General features: G+C 42.1%; 1 protein-coding gene across 15 annotated transcripts; it reads right to left on the bottom strand.

Annotated features, from left to right (window-relative positions):
• Positions 1–197: 197 nt before the first annotated feature.
• BCO2 (beta-carotene oxygenase 2) lies at positions 198–19,526 on the bottom strand. 15 transcript variants are annotated; one of them, XM_085525848.1, is made up of 14 exons: positions 19,351–19,526; positions 14,271–14,354; positions 13,791–13,858; positions 11,801–11,996; positions 10,586–10,797; positions 8,561–8,676; positions 7,049–7,151; positions 5,748–5,876; positions 5,442–5,602; positions 4,722–4,889; positions 3,266–3,403; positions 2,727–2,909; positions 1,648–1,758; positions 198–876 (listed from the first exon to the last, which is right to left on the bottom strand). In XM_085525848.1, exons 5-14 carry the CDS (start codon positions 10,773–10,775, stop codon positions 763–765), a joined length of 1,413 nt encoding a protein of 470 aa, XP_085381974.1. In that variant the 5' UTR covers positions 10,776–10,797; positions 11,801–11,996; positions 13,791–13,858; positions 14,271–14,354; positions 19,351–19,526; the 3' UTR covers positions 198–762. The 15 variants fall into 15 exon arrangements, with proteins under 15 accessions (XP_085381974.1, XP_085381977.1, XP_015739313.2 ...); XM_085525851.1 differs by having other exon boundaries at positions 19,441–19,526; XM_015883827.3 differs by lacking the exons at positions 13,791–13,858; positions 14,271–14,354 and adding an exon at positions 17,836–17,928.

The following is a 19,526-nucleotide window of genomic DNA, read 5'->3' as shown; positions in this document are numbered from 1 at the left end:
CAGAGATGGGATGGAGAGAGCTCCGCGGAGCCACTTCCTACCCCCGAAGCAGCTGAGCTCGGAGCTCCGCAGCGGAGCCGACCGCCCTCTGGCGGCCCTGGGCGGCTCTTCAGCCCTTCCCTCCGCCGGGACCTGTACCAGGGTTTTGTCCCCAGTCGTGTCCCCCCACCCGGCTGCTGTCAGTGAGGGCCGCAACGTAAGGAAGAAACGCCAGAGGGTTTTATTTGAGGGCACAGTTAGTGTACAGAGACAGCACTACGAGTACAGCTTCTGTGAGCGTTTTCAGCTATTCTCTCAGGCTCACTGAAGGCAATCTTTGTGCAGTGGGGGCATAATTACAGCCCTGCACTGGACCTAGATGTTAGTCCTTGGTTTTATTTCTTTTTTGTGCTTTACATTTTTCAGCCAAAGCCACTGCAACTGACATGTACTACTCTCTTCCCTTCAGAGCACATTGCTACCCATGACATGACAGGTCATGGTCATTTTCTCCCTTGCAAGCCTTATGCCTGGCAGCCTTTGTGAACTGCTGCTATGTGTTCTAGCAAGTTAGACAGAAAACTAAGATAAAGCAGTGGGCTGTTAGAGAGATGGAGCTTCTGTCTTCCTCAGTCCTGTTGAACACGGCAGTAACATAACCCTTAGAGAAGTGGCTCCTTCAGCCTTGGCATAATGTAAAGTTGGAAGGTAAAAGAAAGCAGAGGCTTCTTTCTGAGCCTAACCTTGCCCTGAGATATAGGAGGTGGCTCTCTTTTCTCTCTCTTAGCGTGAACTGAAAATCCCATGGAATCCATAAGGCATTTGCACTGGGACTTCTGCTCGCCCCAGTTCTCTGAAGGTCTCTGCATCCAAGACAAGCAGGAAAGCACTTCGGTTCTGCAGGGTGAGAAGAAAGCCATAATTAACAGCCATGCTGAAATCCCTTCCACTTTCCAAAACACTAAATCTGCCCCAAACTCAGAAGCCCAAACACACAGCCATGCACAACCATAAACCGGTAAAACAGCACAGCCAGGGGCACTGATGGTCACCGGTGTCACACCAACACTGACATTCCCAGCTGAGGTTCATCTAGCTGTGTTTGATAGTTACTGAGATACACACCATAGGAAGCACGTGTCCAGTACTTCCTTACTATATCAGGATCTCCTGTAAGTTTATTGAGAACGCTTGTGGCTGTAACTGTGTTAACAGTACCTCTATCAGCAATGGACCCATGAAATCTCCAACTAGATTTTTGTTTGTATTTACCGTGGGGTTATTGGTGTCTTTATTCACACATTGACATAATTATTGACATTAGTTTTCTTCAGCCTTGTCTGTTTCATTAATATAATTGATCTACTGAATATTTAGATAATAATTAGGTATTTGTTGGGTGAATGACTTCATAAATCTGCATTAGATCAGAAATAGATGTCAAAGAAGAAAAAACATTGGCACCAACTAGAGCTATAGGCAGACATTTCTTTCTCTTTTTCTGTTTTCAAATGATGTATTACATTGCCCATTAGTTTCCTAATGTTAGTGAAATATTTTATGGGGACAGATGTGCTTTACTTAAACAAGAGATCTATCTGCCAGAGAGCCTTAAATTGTTGTGGTTTAGAACTGTGTGACTTGTATGAACTAATAGGAATAAGTTACCTCGTCAGGGGAGATCACAACAGACAAGATGACTCCACTGTCTTCTGCCGTGGCGTTAGGCACTGGCACAAAAACAGGCTCTGAGGGGTAGGATCCATCCTCCTGCCAAATCTATTGAGAACAGTAACATGTGGACATATTTCATTTCATGATGTTTGTCTGCTACAGTTAGCAGAGCTGCAAGTTAGAAACCACCCTGCAGAGTGACCCAGTTGCACCTCATGCCCGAAGGAAACCACAGTTCAACCTTTTGAGTCATCCTTTTGATTTGCACTAAGAGAATGCTGGTGTTGTGACAGAACTCCCATTGTGCCAAGCACTGTGCAAACAGGCAGTGAAAGTGTTCCTGGTACTCATTCCACCCAGCATCTTATACTGGCACAGGTGCCAGCTAGAGGCTCGGAGAACACCAGCATCCAGCTTTACACAGCCAGCTGCACACCACAATGTGCCCAGGCAGAATTTATATGCCTTGCCAGGAGAAATCTATCACTACCACCACCTAAGGGCACAGATTCTGTCCTTACTGCAGTCAGAGCTACAGCACCCAGCGCCAAGATGAAGGAGAGCACTCTTACTGGAAAATGAGTACCTGGAACAGAATGATTCAAGTCAAGCCATCCCTTTCTAAGAATTCCTAACTTCCTCGAGCCCCTGGCAAAGTTCCAAATTCATAAAGGCTAAAAGCTATGGAAATAATTATTTCTCTGTTTATGGGAGACACAGCATAAATCTTCTTTTTGGCCTGAGTTATAAATGCCCTGGCAATGTCTGTGGTTGATTGATGCTATGTGGGTCTTTTCTATTGTCTGGTAAGAGATGACTCTTCTTTGACCTGGGAGAGATGTACATTCTTTATGTTCTGTTTCCCCATCTATTTAGGAACCTGGAGTGATATCCTCTCCTGTTTGGTAGGAGTGCTATGTGAGAGATAACATTAGGAACTTCATCTCATACCCTTGTGGAAAAGAAGAAAACAACACCTAAAGCACATTGTCCCTCGTAGGTGGCAGAACTTAGAAACCAGCTGAGAGGAATGACTCCCAGAGCTGAGAAGAGAGAATCTTATTTCACCTCACCTTGAAATCCTTGGTCTCCACATCAACCTTCATTAGGGAATCTCCGATGAAATGCCGAAAACCACACCCATAGAAGTAACGGTATCTCCTACCACTATACTGAGAGTAGTTAATTTGGGGGAACTCCAAGCCACCAAAGTTTTCAAAGCCATCAGGGTGGAGATTTTCATGTGTGCACCAGACCTAGAAGTATGCAATGCAGGAGCATCAGTTCAGCTTCAACTGGGCAGCAGAGCCTACTGGTCCCAGCAACCTCACATGTTCTATTCTACCTAAAGCTATAGGACTGTTCAAAGCTAGAAGCAAAGCACAGTTTCTGGACGCTGGTGAAAGCATGGGAGATTTTGTCAGTGAAGAACTTCAAATCTGACCAGTTGTAGTAAAGGCTGTTAACACACCTGTGCATTTTTTATAAGTCACAACCTGTCCTTGCTTTCTTGTGTAAGGTAATGTGGTTGTACTGAAACACCAAGTCCCACCCTAGTTATGAACAACTCACCACAGCTGTACATGCAGTTATGTAAGTCTCTAACGCATACCTTGCCATCTGAGTCTTTCACAGCCTTTGCCAGCGTGTAAGTCAGAGGGTTCAGATTCTTCCCCACAGGCGTATCCGAATTCACATTCAGTGGGAGAACAAAGCGACGGGGGAAAGTTCGGGCTACCGACCCAAAAATCTGTAATAGAGCCAGAAAGTTATGGTGATGAAGAGAGCACAGCAACAGTTTATGCAGTCCTATGTGGAGCCAGGAGCTGGACTTGGAGATCCCCATGGGTCCTTTCCATTGCAGGATATGCTGTATATGAACACTGACCATACTACCTGCTATTGATCTGAGTATAAACATTCGTGCTTCCTAAAATTAGTGTAAGTAGGGTTTGTTCCAGAGCGCAACTGGAAATAGCTGACTTAATGCTATATACCACACTCTGGAGGAGCCTTCCTCATCCCTGGAAAAAAAAAAAGCTCTGTTCAAGTACAGTTTAGAACCTTTAATACTCCCAAATATTAAACCTTCCAAATTAAATAAGTGGCAGGGACTCTGTGTTGGAGTTTCTCAGTTACTTTACATGTAACCAGTTTGATGTGAAACTTCATTTTAATCACGTTAATTCCTATACTCTATTTTTAAAACTTTTGTGTTTCGCATAGAAACAAGGAACTGATTGGTTGAGGAGATCTCTCAGACAAATGATGAGTTAGTCAACAAGCAAAATCACTAGTCATAATTTGGGGAAAAGAGACAAATCATGCTTGGGCATGCCTTAGTTTTTGAGTTCAGAGTAATTTTAAGACTCAGTTTTGAAATGACTTGCACTCATGTGTCTGTGTACCATTTAATGTTTAGGCTACCCAGTTTAGAAACATGGGTAGTGGAAAACATGATCTAATGTTCACATACAGGTACCTTCAAATATCAAATGGCAGCTCTTTTGTGCTCAGACAAGACTGAACAAAAGCTAGAATCAGTTTGCAGAACAAATGGCCATATTAACACTATGCTGTACTTGAATTAATGTTCACTGTGTCTTGGGGATAAGAAGTGGGGGGGGAGAGAGGGGGGAAACAAAGCAAAATATCCCTGTGGAGACACAGCAATGCGCTTTTCAGATCAGAACTGGATTGCTTCCAGACAGCTCAGAACATAGAGGAAAATTCTGATCTGTCTGAACAATGTTGCAAAAACTGCCCTTCACCCACCCAAGCAGGACAGTCTGCCTGCGTGGTGGAGATCTGTATAACACACACATTTTCCACTTTCAGGGAAATGCTCTATAGAGATTATCTACTAAGAGCTTTAAAAAAGAAAAAAATAAAAGGATCATAATGTTATCTTTCCTGTACATCTGGTTCTTTCTTTAGTCCATATCCCCTGCTTTGTGCTCTGTCCATCAAGATCTCTATTCCACCAACATAAACTTTGCTTTAGAAAAATAACTCAGCCAGCTTGGGTTCTCTGCAGGTCCAAAGCAACACAAATGTAGAGATCTTACCTGATCTAAATCTGCTCCACTCTTCCTCATGTTCTGAAGCTTGTAGACAGCCAGAGTTTTCCCATCATCCTGGCAGCACAGGTCAAGGACCACACAGCCATGGTCTTCAAAGGCATTGATTTGATGGAAAGTAACAAAGGGCTTAGTATACCATTGCCCTGGCAGCACCTACAGCAACCACAGGAGAGACTGACTTTTCCTCTCAGAAAATGGTAGCCACACTTCCAAGATTTTCTCTTCTTGCCTTCATTCCATTACCCACTTATTCCTTGATATTTGTATAATGCCCTCATGTTGCTACATGATGGCTGCTTTAAGCCAGTTCATAGGCAGAGCCAGATAAAGAAAAGCCAACCTAGGATAGGATCCTTGCTGTCATGGATCTGTTTGTGCTATCCGTCCATGGCTCCATGCACACATGGAGGCATTATTCACAGACTCTGCCTCACCCTTTTATACTTAATAGTACTTAATGGGGACTTCTAATTTCTTACATCTTCCTATTCTTTTAGGGCTGGGAAGATGAATCAAAAGAGCTGAAAATGCGTGAAGTCAGGCTGTTTATAAGAAATCTACTTCCATGCTTGTAAAGCCTATACTCTGGGAACTTCTGCATTGATTCATATTGCTTTCTGTGGCTGCTACCAATCACTCTTCCACTGGGATCTAAGATTCCAGCTATGGCTGCACAGCTGTTGGAAAGGCCAAGGATCTACCTACCTTCCCAGTGCGCTTATCCACCATGTGGAAACGAGTGTTGTACTGAGGCTCCCAGTTAATCCCTTCAGAAATGGGCTTCCCACGGAACTTAGAAGTGATTATCCGCAACAGATTCAGCTTGATGGGCTGCTCAATGAAAATGATATAGTTTTCACTCATCCCTGAAAAGGGAGGGAAGGACGTATCACTGGAGAACTTGACAAATGAAACTACAACAACAAATATTTGAGGCAGAGGGCAGTGAACAGCCCCTTGTGCTGCACAGTAGGTTAAACCCATGGAATATGAGACAGGAAAAATTCTTACCAAAGCTGTGATAGTAGGAGGGTTTCATGTTGTCCGTTGGAGCAATGGAGCACAACACTTTCGCTCCCTCTAATGTCTCGTTGCAGTTTGACTTTTGTGGAGGGACCTCAATGATATTATATGTAGTCCCTAAGAAGTAAAAAGGGGGTTCAACACCACTGAGATGTGGAGCTGCCCGGATTCACAAAGATAAAGTCAGTCTCAGTTCCTTTCTGTTTCCTTAGTGTAGGTAGAAATACAGTAATTATATAAGTGGGCAGAAAACAAACAAAAAGTAACAGTTACAAAGTCAGTAAAGCAATCAGAGGATGACCACCAAAAAAAAAAGATGTCAAATGAAGTAGAAGGAACTTCTCAGTCTGGTTGATAACTGCCATCGGTTTTGTTTTCTATCTGTAATACACTTTTTACATTGACTCTGAGTCATAATCATAAAATAATAGCATCAGGAAGAAAACCAAGTGCATTGCTGAAGTATCAAAGCAAATGAAAACTTCGAGCCCTGGTGATGACTCATTTATGAACTCTGAGCATATGGGCAACTATGAAGGAAATACCTGAATAATAACTGCAAGTTTAGTCTGCCCAGCTGAAAACAGCATATGTTGTAAAGCTAGAAGTTGATAAAGCCAAAAGGAAATGAAAACAGCAAGAATGAAAAACAACCAAAACTGAACAAATGCTCAGTGAATTGAAACAACCCTTAGGTATAACAATAAACAGCAATGGCTCAAGTATCTGAAAAAGAGGGCCTTTGTGTAATGAGTAGTGAATGTCAGCTCTCAGCTGCCATGTAGATGTAACTAGTCTCTAATGCAATGCTTTTCTCATTTTGAGAAAAAAAACATATCCCAGAAATTTCAAGTTTACTGTAAAATAGGCAGATTGCTGTAATTATTCAATTTCTTTCTCCTTATTATTCTTATTAAAAGCCAATTAATCTAACTGGAAAACTTGCATCTAATGTCAAAATTCTTTGGATGAAGCATCAAGGTCAGATGATACTAAGTATGATGATACTAAGTATCTTCCTTCTGTTTCTCATAAAACCTTAGAACAAGACTTGGGAAATCTGTTGGCCAGAATCAGAAGCATCTGAAACAAACTGCCAAGCAAAGGTATTTGTATGGGGCAGACTGACTCCTTGAAAAAAGGACTAACCAGATTTGCCATCATTTTCACACAAAGAGAAGCAGAAATTTCTAGGTCTTTTCAGATAATGAAGCTTTACCAACAACCACTCCTTGCAGCAGCAGGGAGCAGCCTGCATGCAGGCCAGGTGTGGCCATGCCCAGTCTTACCAAATTTCCCATAGGAGTTTCCCATGTTGTATGCTGTCCCATCAGGTGCGTAGTGAGGATGAGCAGTGGCCCCATTCACAGCAACAAACTTGGTCCAGTCTACCTGCAAAAACCGAAGATGTTCAGTCAGAACAGAAGCTTCCTGTTGCTCTCTAGCAAGCCACAGGCTTTCTAAACATTAGTTTTGTTAAAATCTGAGGAAGAATAGATTAATTATTATGGCCCCAGTGTGGGACCTGAATTTAAGCCTTCATTTTACCTGAAATCTTCCTGAAATCCCTGAAATTTAAGCAGGTTCATTCTACCAGCAAAACAGGACCAGTAGCAGCAACCACTTCCATGGGAAACATGAGCACCACTACTGGCCAGGAGCTCACAAAACCATGCCCTATCAAGGCATTTCAGTTCAGAAATTCTTAACGTGGAATCATCCCTTCCCATTCTTCACTTATCAAAAAAATGCTAGTCCGGTCTACATCTAAAAAGAAGCTTAAGGGGATTGGTTCTTTAAAATGACAGGATGGCTGAGCACTGAAACCTGGTACACCACCTACATGCATTTTTTTCATCACAAGATTGTGGTTTACAAAACAGGAAACAGCAAATCATCAAACTCTCAATTTCAATATGCAAGTAGCACACAGTATCTCATAAACAGAGCTTCTTGATCCTGTAGAAAGGTAGGGACTGCTGCAATGCTTCTCTTGGAGCAGTGAACTGAGATGGTATTTTCCAGTACTAAACAATCTGTAGTAACATATAAGGATGACAGTAAGTAATCAGGAGCAGCAGAATCTCTTTTCAGTTCTTCTCAAAATGGTTTAGCTCAGCAAATATCCAAATCCTCTCTAACATTGTCGGCCAGGGAGCCATTTTGTAAGTCATGCTCTGTCCCCAGATACAGCCTTGCTCCTGTGAGGCAAAGCATAGATTGTGCACTCAGCTTTTGGTTTGTTGGCTAGTATGGGGAAGAGTAAACTGTCAGTTGGACTTCGATTTAGCTTTACAGTGGCTTCACCTCTCAGTGGCTACAAAGAGGTTTTAAGACCTTGCAGGGCTGATTTGCAGTGTTTGGAGCTGTGCGTGCATGAAGAGATAAAGAGAACAGGTGGGAAGAATGAAGAGGCTGCAAGAATGCAGATCTGAGACCAGTGATGCTAACTTCTTCCTGTATGCACGTTATTCTCCATACACAGGCAAGTACAGACAAGTACAGACAAGTACGGACAAGCAGTGAGCGTGCTGGAAAAAAGACAATCAGAAACCACCCTGCAAGCCTCTCTTCCTTTGCCTGCTGCAGTATCTGGAGGAGAGCTGCCTTACTGCTGAGCAAATTCTTCAGGAACTCAGGCATACAGAAGATGCTTACAGCTATGGCTTAGAGCTGCACTGATCTTTGTTTTGGAATTCAGTTTCTCCTCTGCTTCTCACACGTTACTGACGGCCTTTAGGAACAAAGCAGAGAGATGCTCTTGTGCCACAAGTCAGCCCCCTCGTCCCACCAGCCCATACCTTTCCCTTCATTTCAAGCGTTTCTGGGTCCACTTTGTACATGCAGTTGTTCTCACCGGTGACATAGTAGTCTCCTTTATAGACAACGTAACTCACATTGGCATTGTCACTTGGCTCTGAAACAAAACTCAAGCTCTGGTTAAGCTTGCACGACATCATATCAAGCTAGACATGTTTAAACAAATAAACCCATTTGCTGTGACATTAATCCTCCTTGATTAGAAGTATCTCACTAATCTACAAAGGCACTCCAGGAAAATGTCTGGACAAGTGAGATCAGGACAAAAGGACAAGAACTGGTGCCTGCTGCATTTTCTCAGCCCACTGCTGGATCCCAGTTACCTATCGGTGCACTGCAGCTTCTTGGTACTAAGAAAAAAGAATTCTCTGCCCAAAGTATATTTTTATGTTGCTCAAAAGCTATTCAATTTGGACACTCGGGCCTTGTCAACATTGTCAGTTGGTCCAGAACCAACCCTCAACTCAGCAGTCACTCACATGGTGCCAGAGTGAGGTTCTGGTGTTGTTTCCTACTGAGTTTGGAAAACTTCTGCAGCAGAACTTAAGTTGAAACCAAAGAAACTGAGCTGTTGGTTTTTTTAAGTTATGGAAATATATATATGTAAGGGAGACTGCTGATCACAACCTGAACCTCTGATATAACCATCTGAGACAAGCAACAAGTCAGCTGCGGGAACACAGGTGAAGGTAATTCAGGTGGAGATTGACTACACCTCTCCTAGATCCCATTTAAGGGCTGATCACCACTAAGGTAGCATCTCTTTCTGGAGATTGTTCGTTGTGGAGTTTTTGTGGTGAGCCTCAACATTGGTGAGCATCCATCTCAACTGAAAGCCTCAGCACTAGTGTCTTTCCTTAGGTACCCTCTGGCTATTTACTCTGTAATTACAACTATACACTTGTATTATTCCAACTATACAGTATACAATGCCACTAATTCCTAGAGACTTAAACAGGTTCAGTTTCTCATGTCTGCAACAAATGCATTGTCTAGATGACATCCAGTAGTAATACAAGCAAAACTGCAAAACTCTGTTATCTTCAGGTAAAAGGCTTGATTTCTGTTTCCATCTACTGCATTTTAACTTGTCATCTTCAAAAACACACCAAGTTATAGTTCTAGTAAGGGAGGTGTGGAAATAACTCTAGTGAAATCAAGATAACCTTGGTGCTCCCATATGCCCTTCACATCTGATCTCTTATTTCTTCACATTCTCTCCCTTTCTTCCCCAGCCAAGATTATCTCCAAGATTATCACCAAGATATATCTGACAGCCATATGATGAGTTCTGTGTTCAATTTACACCTCTGGAAATGAGAGGTAATACTTGAGGCTACAACGGGCAAGAAGTGGGAAGCTGAGGAGCAAGGCAGACCAGTGAGTGAAGGTATAGGCACCTTTAAAGAGAATAGATGACAGGCAGGACAGGAGCCATCACCACAGGAACTTAAGCAGCAGCAAGTTGCAGACTTTTGGTCTGTTCTGGTTTTAGTGACAGACACTTGGCTTAAAATTAAGCCTACTTCTTTTTTGCCATACACAGTATCCCATAGGTAGTGATACTTCCATTCCTGTGCAATACCCTCTGTCACCCTACTTATTATCATCCCCTGCACCTTAGTACAGGAAGGGAAGGATTAGCCCACTTACCCTATAAGCTTAGCAAGGTAAGGTGTTTTAAGGGCAAAGTGTCTCAGGGAGAATAACAGATTGTAATGCCGGTTATCAGGTCTGTATAGGGTGTTCTTCGGGGAGTCTTCTGTTGGCTATTTGCAACAAACTGGGACCAAGTGAGCCAAAGTGGTACTAAAACACTAAAGTGAATGTGCATCTTCCAACTACATCTGATATCAAATGGTTAATGTTCAAAGGGACCACCTTCTAAGAAAAAGATGGACCCAGAATAGGCCTACAGCAGACTTCTTCACAGCTCCCATCAAAGCTAAGCACCAGTTCCCTAAGAAAACCTCAGAACCTTTTGTATTTTTTAGACAGCCTCTTACTTGGTGGGTCAAAGCGTGACAGGAAGCGTGCAAAGACACTCTTGCATGGATCTGGCATTGCCAACGTCCCAAATTCTGAGACCACAATGCGGTTGTGCTGGTTGTTAATCAGGTAGGAGTTGCTCTGCAGAAACTTGCTCTGGTATGTCACCGTGCCATTCCTCAGCTGGAACTGATGCAGCAGGGCCATACCATCAAACCAGTGGTTGTATCTACAAGCAGTAATAAATAGAAGAACAAGAGTTGCACACTGTATTCTGCTGCACTGTTCTCTCTTGCCTTTAGGTTTGTTAATGCCCATGACAAGCTCATGCCGATGAGCACATAAACATACACAGCCTTGTGATGAGTCTCAAGAGAGTGAAACTAGTCAAGTGTATTTGCAGCTTGAAGTTAGGTACTCACCACCAGAGAAATTTGGACTCTCTGTATCATTTCTGAAAATGCTATGTATGGGAGAAATGATTTGATCTGGTTAACCAACCACACTGCAGATTTCTGCATAAGGAGAAAAAATTGTGCATTGAAGGAGTACAAATTATTGCTGAAAGCCTAACCACACAATGAGCCTTTATCTTCCAGCTATTTGCAGGGTGCCATTCTCTCCACAAGGGAAATCTAGGTGTTTTTAAGACACCTCTGGAAATGTAATGATTGTCTTCGGACAGTTGCTGCCGTCATATCTGCAGGAAGAAGAGCTAGAGCTGTGTTTGTCAGTTTGCTAAAATGGCAGATTCCAAGCCAAATGTTTTGATATGTTATTCATAAAAACTTAAATATATTGATATGTTATTCATAAAATGAGCTGTATTTGATTCTAAAGCAACTTGCCCAATTTAGTGTGCTCATCTTTGAAAATTGTTCTCTGGATTTCAGAGTGCTCACAGGATGGACTTCTGTTAGTGACAAAGGCCTGGAGGTATGTACATTTTAATCTCCTTCTCTGGTCTTTCATTACACCATTCTGGGTAGGTCACAGCTTTTCTGTGACTCAGCTTCTCCAGACTTAATAAGTTAACCATGCTTCCTATTTTCAGAGCTCACTGAGCTCTGGTGAGGGAGCAGATGTTCTGAGAAGAAAGATGATGCAAGCCTTTCCTCTTAAGAAACTACAAGGTGCTCCAAACAGTAGTGAGCCATTGAGGGGCTTCCTCTTTGGGTTTAGCTAGTGCTCAGGCTGGAATCTTTTGACAAACTCACCAAACCCAGACTTACTTCTCCTCACCAAACTCAAATTTCCCAGGGCCATTCCTCAGAAGATTCCCATTAATCCATTCAGGAATATGTCCTCTGATCTTGGCTGGGATGGGCTCTGGGGTCTCCTCCACTGTCTGCACTAAGGGAGAGATGCACTGCAAAGTGGGCAAGGTGAATTCCTCTTTCGGTGGACTGGGCAGTGAATTCTTCAGACCTGCACAGAAAGCAATGAGAACAAAAAGCAAGTAACTAAGATTTACACTTGAATGAACAGACAATTTCTAGAGCTTGAGTTTACATATCTAGTGGAATGGTACTCAGAATCTCCCAAGTAGCCAAACAGTAGAGGATGTTCAGACTCAAGTTTTCTTCCATAATATTCCACACATCCACAGGGAGCTACAAGTCTACAGAGCTAGATACTTAACTATACTCAAACCATTAGAGACACTTGTTCTGCAGTCCAAAGGAGGTAATAAAATATTTAATGATAGGAAAAAAAAGAGATCTTCAATTAAGGAAGCTCAAGGTAGGAACTTATTTCAGTAAGTAACTGACAGCAAGATGTGCGTTTATTTGTCAAGATTATCTGTTGAGTTACATTTAAAACAAATAAAAACTGTTCCAAATTGATGCATAGAGTAACACAAAAGTGGAGCCCTACAAGTAATTCCCCTGTGCTTTCTGATGGTAGCCTAGTGAGAAAAGCAACAGGAAAATAGCTTGTCCCTCAGGCCAAAGCTGTGATCAGAGGGATGCACTAGGAAGCAGTGTGCGCAGCACTTATACCACAATGTTGCAAAAAGCAAGGCAGAGCTGGGCATCCTCAGACAGAAAAACCACATTCTAACGCTAACTCCACCTCCGTATCACAGTCACAGTATGTTAAAAAAACAGTAGTGGAATACTTTCCCAGAACATGTAATCTAATCAAACATCACACAAGGAGTTTCCAGAATTAAAGCAGAGTGCATAAAAACAAGAACACATCAGAGATTATTATTCTTGTGCAGGATATGCTGTTCACTTCCTTTATTTTACTACACTTAAAATTTTCTTACAGTCTTTCTCCTGACCAGTGATTAGTGGTTGGCCTTCTGTCTTTATAAGTTATTCTCACTACTGGCTCAAATGCACACCCAAATGTTCTCCCTTTGCTTTGGAAAGTGTTTTAAAAAGTACCTGAATGCAAGAGATTTTGCTCTCTGGCATTAACAGCTGTGAACTAATTTTGTATTGGAATTACTAACTGCTGCTTACGGATGAAGTCACCAATGCAGTGACATACAACTTAAGAAGACTTATTCAGATTTAATCATATTTGATGTTGCTGCAGATACTTCTGGATAGGAATTAGTCTGAGCTGGTTTTAATCAAGGACTTCTGAAACAGCATTGAAAAATCTGTGCTACAAGGCTGCTCACAGTAAGCAGCAGTATACCCTGAAGCTGAGGATAACACATTATATTCCTAATGCTGAAAATTTCACAATGAAGAAATTCTATACTATTATTAGTATTCCTTTTAACCTCAATAGTTAACACTGGAATTTGGGGGAGGGGATATATCATGGCATTAAGTTTCTTCAAATTGTTATTATAATAATTATTGTTATAATAAATCATTCTTTTCTGCCCATAGTACAAAAGCTCTTCCATGGTCAAAGGAAAAAAAATATATATATATTTACGTAAACACACAGCACCACAACTGGCAAGAAACAAACCGCTCACTAGAAAGAACATCCCAGAGAACAAAGAACAACCTCCAGTGCTCCCAGTGCAGTACAGTAAATCCAGGCAAGCTATAGCTTGTTAGACAAGAAGATTTTACAAGCTTGATGTCAGAGAGTTCAAAACCCTGGAAGAAAACAGGCTGTCAAATATAGGTTGCCATGTTTCCTCTCTACATTGCACATGAAGGGCTCCGCCAAGTTGGCAGCACCTGTAATGCGGTAAACCAGAAGCTCAGACTGCTGAAAGGTGCACAGGTCAGTTCTCAAACTCACCGGGACAATCCGATTGCAGGAGCTCAGAAGGTAATCACTGGCTTTTGCCCTTGCAGACCTCCCCCTCCCTGACAAAAAAAAAAAAAAAAAAAAAAAAAAAAGGAGAAAAAAAAAAGGAAAGGAAAGGAAGTGACAAAGAACACATACATGAAACTGAGCCAAGGTACACTGTCATGAGAAGTAGAATAGGCAGATTTACCTGATAGGGAAATAAACAACTGCAGAAAAGGGTCACTTCTGATGTAGCCTCCTGTTTGGATATTGTTAGGCAGAGCCATAGGACAAAAGCATCAGTGAAGCATGAAGAACAGGGAATGCTGTGTGCCAAGGGCACACTGTTAGTTATTAGCTCCAGTAGCCTGGTTTGCAAAGCCTCATCAACACAAGGATTGTTATAGCAATCCATTTAGCAGCAAAGGGGGATTTACCTAGAAAGTGCACAGGTGGTTGCTTTCCCTCCCAGTGCTTCCACCTCCTCACCTGCACTAGGCTCCATTTCCACAGGTCAGAGGAGCTGCTCTGCTGCATTGTTCTATCCTTCCCATGAGGCTATTTAGCCCTGAACTAAACAAGAACAGATGAAGATACAGATGTAAGACAAACACTGATATAAAGGATTGCTTGGCATACATAAATCCATTCCTGAACTCGTTCTAGGACAGAAAAGGCCTCAGGCTGAACAGACTGTAGATTGCTAGTGACATTTTATTGTCGTAGTTTATTCTGATGATGGCAATCACTTTCACCACCGCAGATGCTTCTTCTAACCTACCTTCTTTAATCCAAGTGATTAAGTGAAGCTTCTGCACAATTCACCTGTGAGCCTCTGAAACCACATATTCTCATCTATAGAGAACAAGTGATATTTCAGAGCAGGAGAATATCTGCAGAAGACCTGTGCTGGCACACAGCGTTTCCCTGAGCTCACTTCTTTAGAACATCCTGACACAGAATGAGTGTTAGGCATAGGGGAAATTGAATTGCAAGCTCCCTTCTGTGTACTTCTCTGGCCTGCCAATCCTCAAATCCTCCTCTAGATCTCTAATATGGTAAGTCAGCTAGATAAAGAATTCAGGCAGCTGGGCTAAAGCAATTAACCTCAAACCACCAACATCCTCTTCCTCTTAAAATTCAATTAAGTTCTGATTAAATCCTATATGAAGCACTCAATCTGATCCCAACATTAGTGCCCTTAGTATTTCCTTAGACACAAGGAAGAGGAAGCTTTCCGTATCAACCAATACCTGGCAGGTCTAATGATCATCACCAGTATTTGCAGAAATAAACCCTTAGTAGGCTGAGAAGTTTGTGAAGATGTAAAAATGTAAACAAACAAACAAACACAGGAGCAACATGTCTGTAAGGAGACATTTTTAAAGCCATGCAAAAACAAAGATGACATAACCAAGGATGGAACTACAGAAAAAAGCTTCCTGGAAAGCTGCAGAATTACCTACGGGAATTTAGGAAGCTATACTTCACAAGGACTGAAAGAGATCTCCATCATCTCCTCCCATCTCCTTCTCCAGAAAGTTTTATTTGAACTCCATCTTAAAAATGACTCTTTCGTGGCTCTTACGCTTTACTTGGAAGGTTGCTTTGGAGACAATTGCCCAGATGATATTAAAAATGCTAAGAATTCACAGAGAGAAGTTATTAGTGGGACAGTTTATCCTTTATTTTCTTCTGTTAGCACTGTTGTGTGCATCAGCATTCCTCCCTCTCATGTTGTGTTCTCCATCTGGTTGGCATGTTTTGTATTTGGAGTGAGCAATCGTATCATTTACTAAGCTAAATAAACCAAGTTTTCCTCCTTCTATGATAACCTTGCTATTCACATAATCATATTAGTAATCCTTCTAGAAGTACAGCCTTATTAGTCTTACTACATGCAAGACCTTCTTCATGGTAAGGGTGATGAAGCACAACTGGCTGCCCAGAAAGGTTGTGGAGTCTCCTTCTCTGAAGAAGTTCAAGACCAGCCTGGACATATACCTGTGGAACCTGGACTAGGGAGCCTACTTTGGCAGGGGGGTTGGACTTGATGATTTCTAAAGGTCTCTTCCAGATCCTACAGTTCTGTGATTTTGTGGATTCATCTTTCTTGAACCTAGATAGTCACTAATGAAAGATTTCAAGATGTAGCACAGAAATCATCTAAGATCAGGCTACACACAACAAAAAGCACAGCAGTTATTGCCTTGTGCTATCAGACCACAGAGAGAGCAAGAAGCACAGTCAGACAAGGGACAAGGGAGACATCTTTCCTTCTGGGTACTACTCAAGTTAGATGAAGATCCTGACAGTAAAATGTGCAAAGCGTAATCAAATCATGATGCCCAGATGAGTCAGAACAGACATTTTCTAGGACAATTTTGAAAAGAAGGGGGAAAAAAAAAAAGAAAAAAAGAAAAGGAAAACAAAGTTTGTGCTGATGAGTTGCCTATGAAAAGACTCAGGACAAGAAACAAACAACAGAAATAAGCAACGACCTCCCCCATATTCAGCGCAACACACACAGAAAGAAGTATCTTGCAGTCATGTTATGTAAGCCACCTCATTATTGCAGCCCACTGGACAGCTCGGGGAACAAAGTGGCTGGCAGCCCTCACCTACAAAGTAATGTTTTTAGGCAGTTTGGGCGGGTGTGTGGGTGGATGTGATCAGGCAGGTGCTGGCAGAGACTGAATGCAACCTGTGTTTTTGCGCGTGGGTGATGAATTAATATTTTGTAATGCACCAAGGCGCAACCAGTAGCAGAAAATGCCATAGGATAATTAGAACATGGAAGTAAGACCAGAATGACAGTAAGATCAGCACAACACATTTCTCCTGTTGGCACAGAAAAGGCTTCCATCCACTAAAAAAAATTTAAAAAAATTAAACCATTATAATAGCTATGGCAGGTCAGTACAATACAAAACAGAGAGTTCAAAGGAAATTGTTTTGTTGCCACTCTGAGCCACCGTAGCTGTGTTTAGGAACAAAAAAACAGAACTGCATCTGCCCAATGTGTACTTCCTCCCTGTTACAAGGAAATCTCAATAAAGTCTACCCTCCAGATTTAATCAAAAATTAACACTAAAACCTGTTACATTTATCTGCACCTACTCTGAAATGCATGAAGCAGATGAAACAGAAATGCTTTACAGCCGAAGGCACTTCTCAAGAGCTATTACCATGAAAGCATTTCGTCATCATACTGGAGCTCACATATAAATGTGGAAATTAATATTCTTCACATTTAATATTTAGCCACTTAAGACACAAATCTCTGTTGAAGACAAAAGACAGGCTGGCTTTTCTTGTTGAGCAACAGGTACATAAAATAAATGCTGACTCTGCTGGCAATGGCAAGCAGCTTCTTCTGTGATCTCTGTAAGATAAACCTATGGTTGTTCGAACCACAGACCAAGATGGAAGAACTTGAACAAGCAACAAAGGTTTGCTTCAGCATAATACCTGAAAATCTGTACAAGATTTTAATCTGCCAACTCGAAGACAATATTTCCAGGGTCTAATTTCCATGTTGCTGCCAACCTTTAAAATAAGCTTAAGACCTAAATACAATTTGACATACCAGAGCAGGGGCAAAGCCAAGTACAGTATGTACTTTCTCCTCAAGTCTTTCCCAAAGACTGCAAGCTATTATCACATAAATACCAGAGCCTGGTATTGTTTCTTCATGCACTCTTTCCTTCAAATACAAGTATGCCATGATTTCTCTCCCTGTCACCAACTGCCATTTTGTCATGGATTGTTCATACTCTGAAGAGATAATCCATGCACTTTGGGCAGGACAGCAATGAATCTGACACAAAATAATGGCTAATGTTACCTTCCCTATAAATTATGAATTGGAATTAGAAGACAAGCCAAATAGATTTCTCCCTTCCCCACACCAAACCAAACCAAAGCAGCTGTGGCTATCATTTCACCCATCCAGTCTTTAGCTTTGGCCCCAGCCTTTATCAGGGTTGGATCGCCAGGGCTGGCAGTTCACTTCTGTGCACACAGATTGTTGAACTGAGGCTGTTGCACTTGCCTTGTGACTGCTGAGAGGTCCTCACACTTGGCTCCTCGTTCCATCTAGCCAGGAGATTCCCCATTGCCAGGGAGTCAGCCACCCACTTCCTCGCTAACATGCAGTGAAACAAAGAACAACACACAAAAGAAAAAAAGTGACAGAAAACACAGGGGAAAAGTAATGGAGAAAAGGGGAGGACAAAGACACGACAAAGGACAGAAAAACTCTAAACTTTGGGAGGGTTATTTGATGACCTGAAGGAAGTACAACTTTTTTCTTAAATATTGATCTGCATAATGCAGCCCTTAGAAAACACTTTTTCTAGGAAGATGCCATGAGTAGGGTGCGGGTTAGGAAAATGTATCAGAAAGAACAAATTTAACTCTCGCTTTATGTCTTATGTTTCTCACTGTTTCACTCAAATGCTTGAACAAAATAATGGAAAGCATTCTTTCTCCCAATTTAACATGCCTACTTTTTAGCTAAGTTGAGACAATATTGTATCATCAGCAAGTGTCACTAACAAGACTTCAGTAAAAGTCAGGGAAATTCAGCATTTTCACAAGGATGCAAATAATGAAGTAAATAAATTCCCCAGCTTCTCGTTTTAATTAGATCACCAAAACTAGAAACGTAAATCTTTACATGCCTACACAGTTCAGTTTCAAAGGATAACAAAGGAAGCTGCAGGAGAACTGAGCAAAGAACCGCAGTTTTAACTAAGCAGTATAGCTGTTGCAATCTGTTAACGAGCTAAATAACATCATAAGGGCTTTGTTTCCAGCTGAAATGTACATTATCCAACTCTGAAATGCTATCACAGGTTGTTTTATATATCATTTCCAAAGCTAGTCTCCATACTTAGTCATTTATTTTGCTCTAATTAATTGCTCTGCCCCTGATTGTTCATTCATGTGTGACAGGTTTCAGGCAGGTTCAATGGCCTTTCAGAACTTTATATCCCACAAAAGCAACCCTTGAGTTCTAAGGGGAAACGAACATCAACAAAAATAAGTAACAAAGCAGAGATTCTGGTAAACTAAGTCATGATCTGCCTTGTTTTCCTACTTTGTGGTAACAGGTTTCAGTCTCTTCGACTAAAAAAATGACCACAACTGTTCAGTGACAGCACAGACTGCAGAGTCCCGTGGTGATACAAAATCCCACTGCACCATTTGCCGCTTGCTGCATTCACACCAAATCCTCTAATAATGCCCGAAAAAACGCTCTCCCGAGCCGCGCACACACCTCGCAGCAGCCTCCCAGCGCTAAACCTTCTGCATATGCCCATAATCCGAGAGAGGCTGTGCAATGTGCTTGCCTCTCACACTCATCTTTTCAATAATAGCAGATAACCTCTGGCTTCTAGCAGACATTTCGAACTGCTTCGTTCCTCGTTTCTGATCGCTACCAACAGAACCGCTCCGCCGCCGTGTGCCAGCAGTACCCGCTACAGCGGCTGCCGGCAGCAGCTCGGAGAAACCTCTTTCCAGGATGATGGGATAGAAGGATTTGTTTGTTTATGCGTTTTACCTGGAACGAATTGCATCAAAGATGAGAGCAAATGCCGCAAATTAGCAAGCAGGATGCTGACGGCTGACAAAGCGATTTTGGAAAACATACTCTGCTCTGAAGAAGGCATCGGAGATGGTGCGGGAGGAGAGCGGGGCCGGGGCGGCAGCGCGCAGCGGGGCACTGAGGCTCGCACC

The sequence above is a fragment of the Coturnix japonica genome, chromosome 34 (assembly GCF_054131305.1).
Source record: "Coturnix japonica strain WE chromosome 34, WE-NBRP24, whole genome shotgun sequence".
Classification (NCBI taxonomy): Eukaryota; Metazoa; Chordata; class Aves; order Galliformes; family Phasianidae; genus Coturnix; species Coturnix japonica.
The sequence above is the reverse complement of the archived record's forward strand: the minus strand, read 5'-3'. Positions and strand labels throughout refer to the sequence as shown.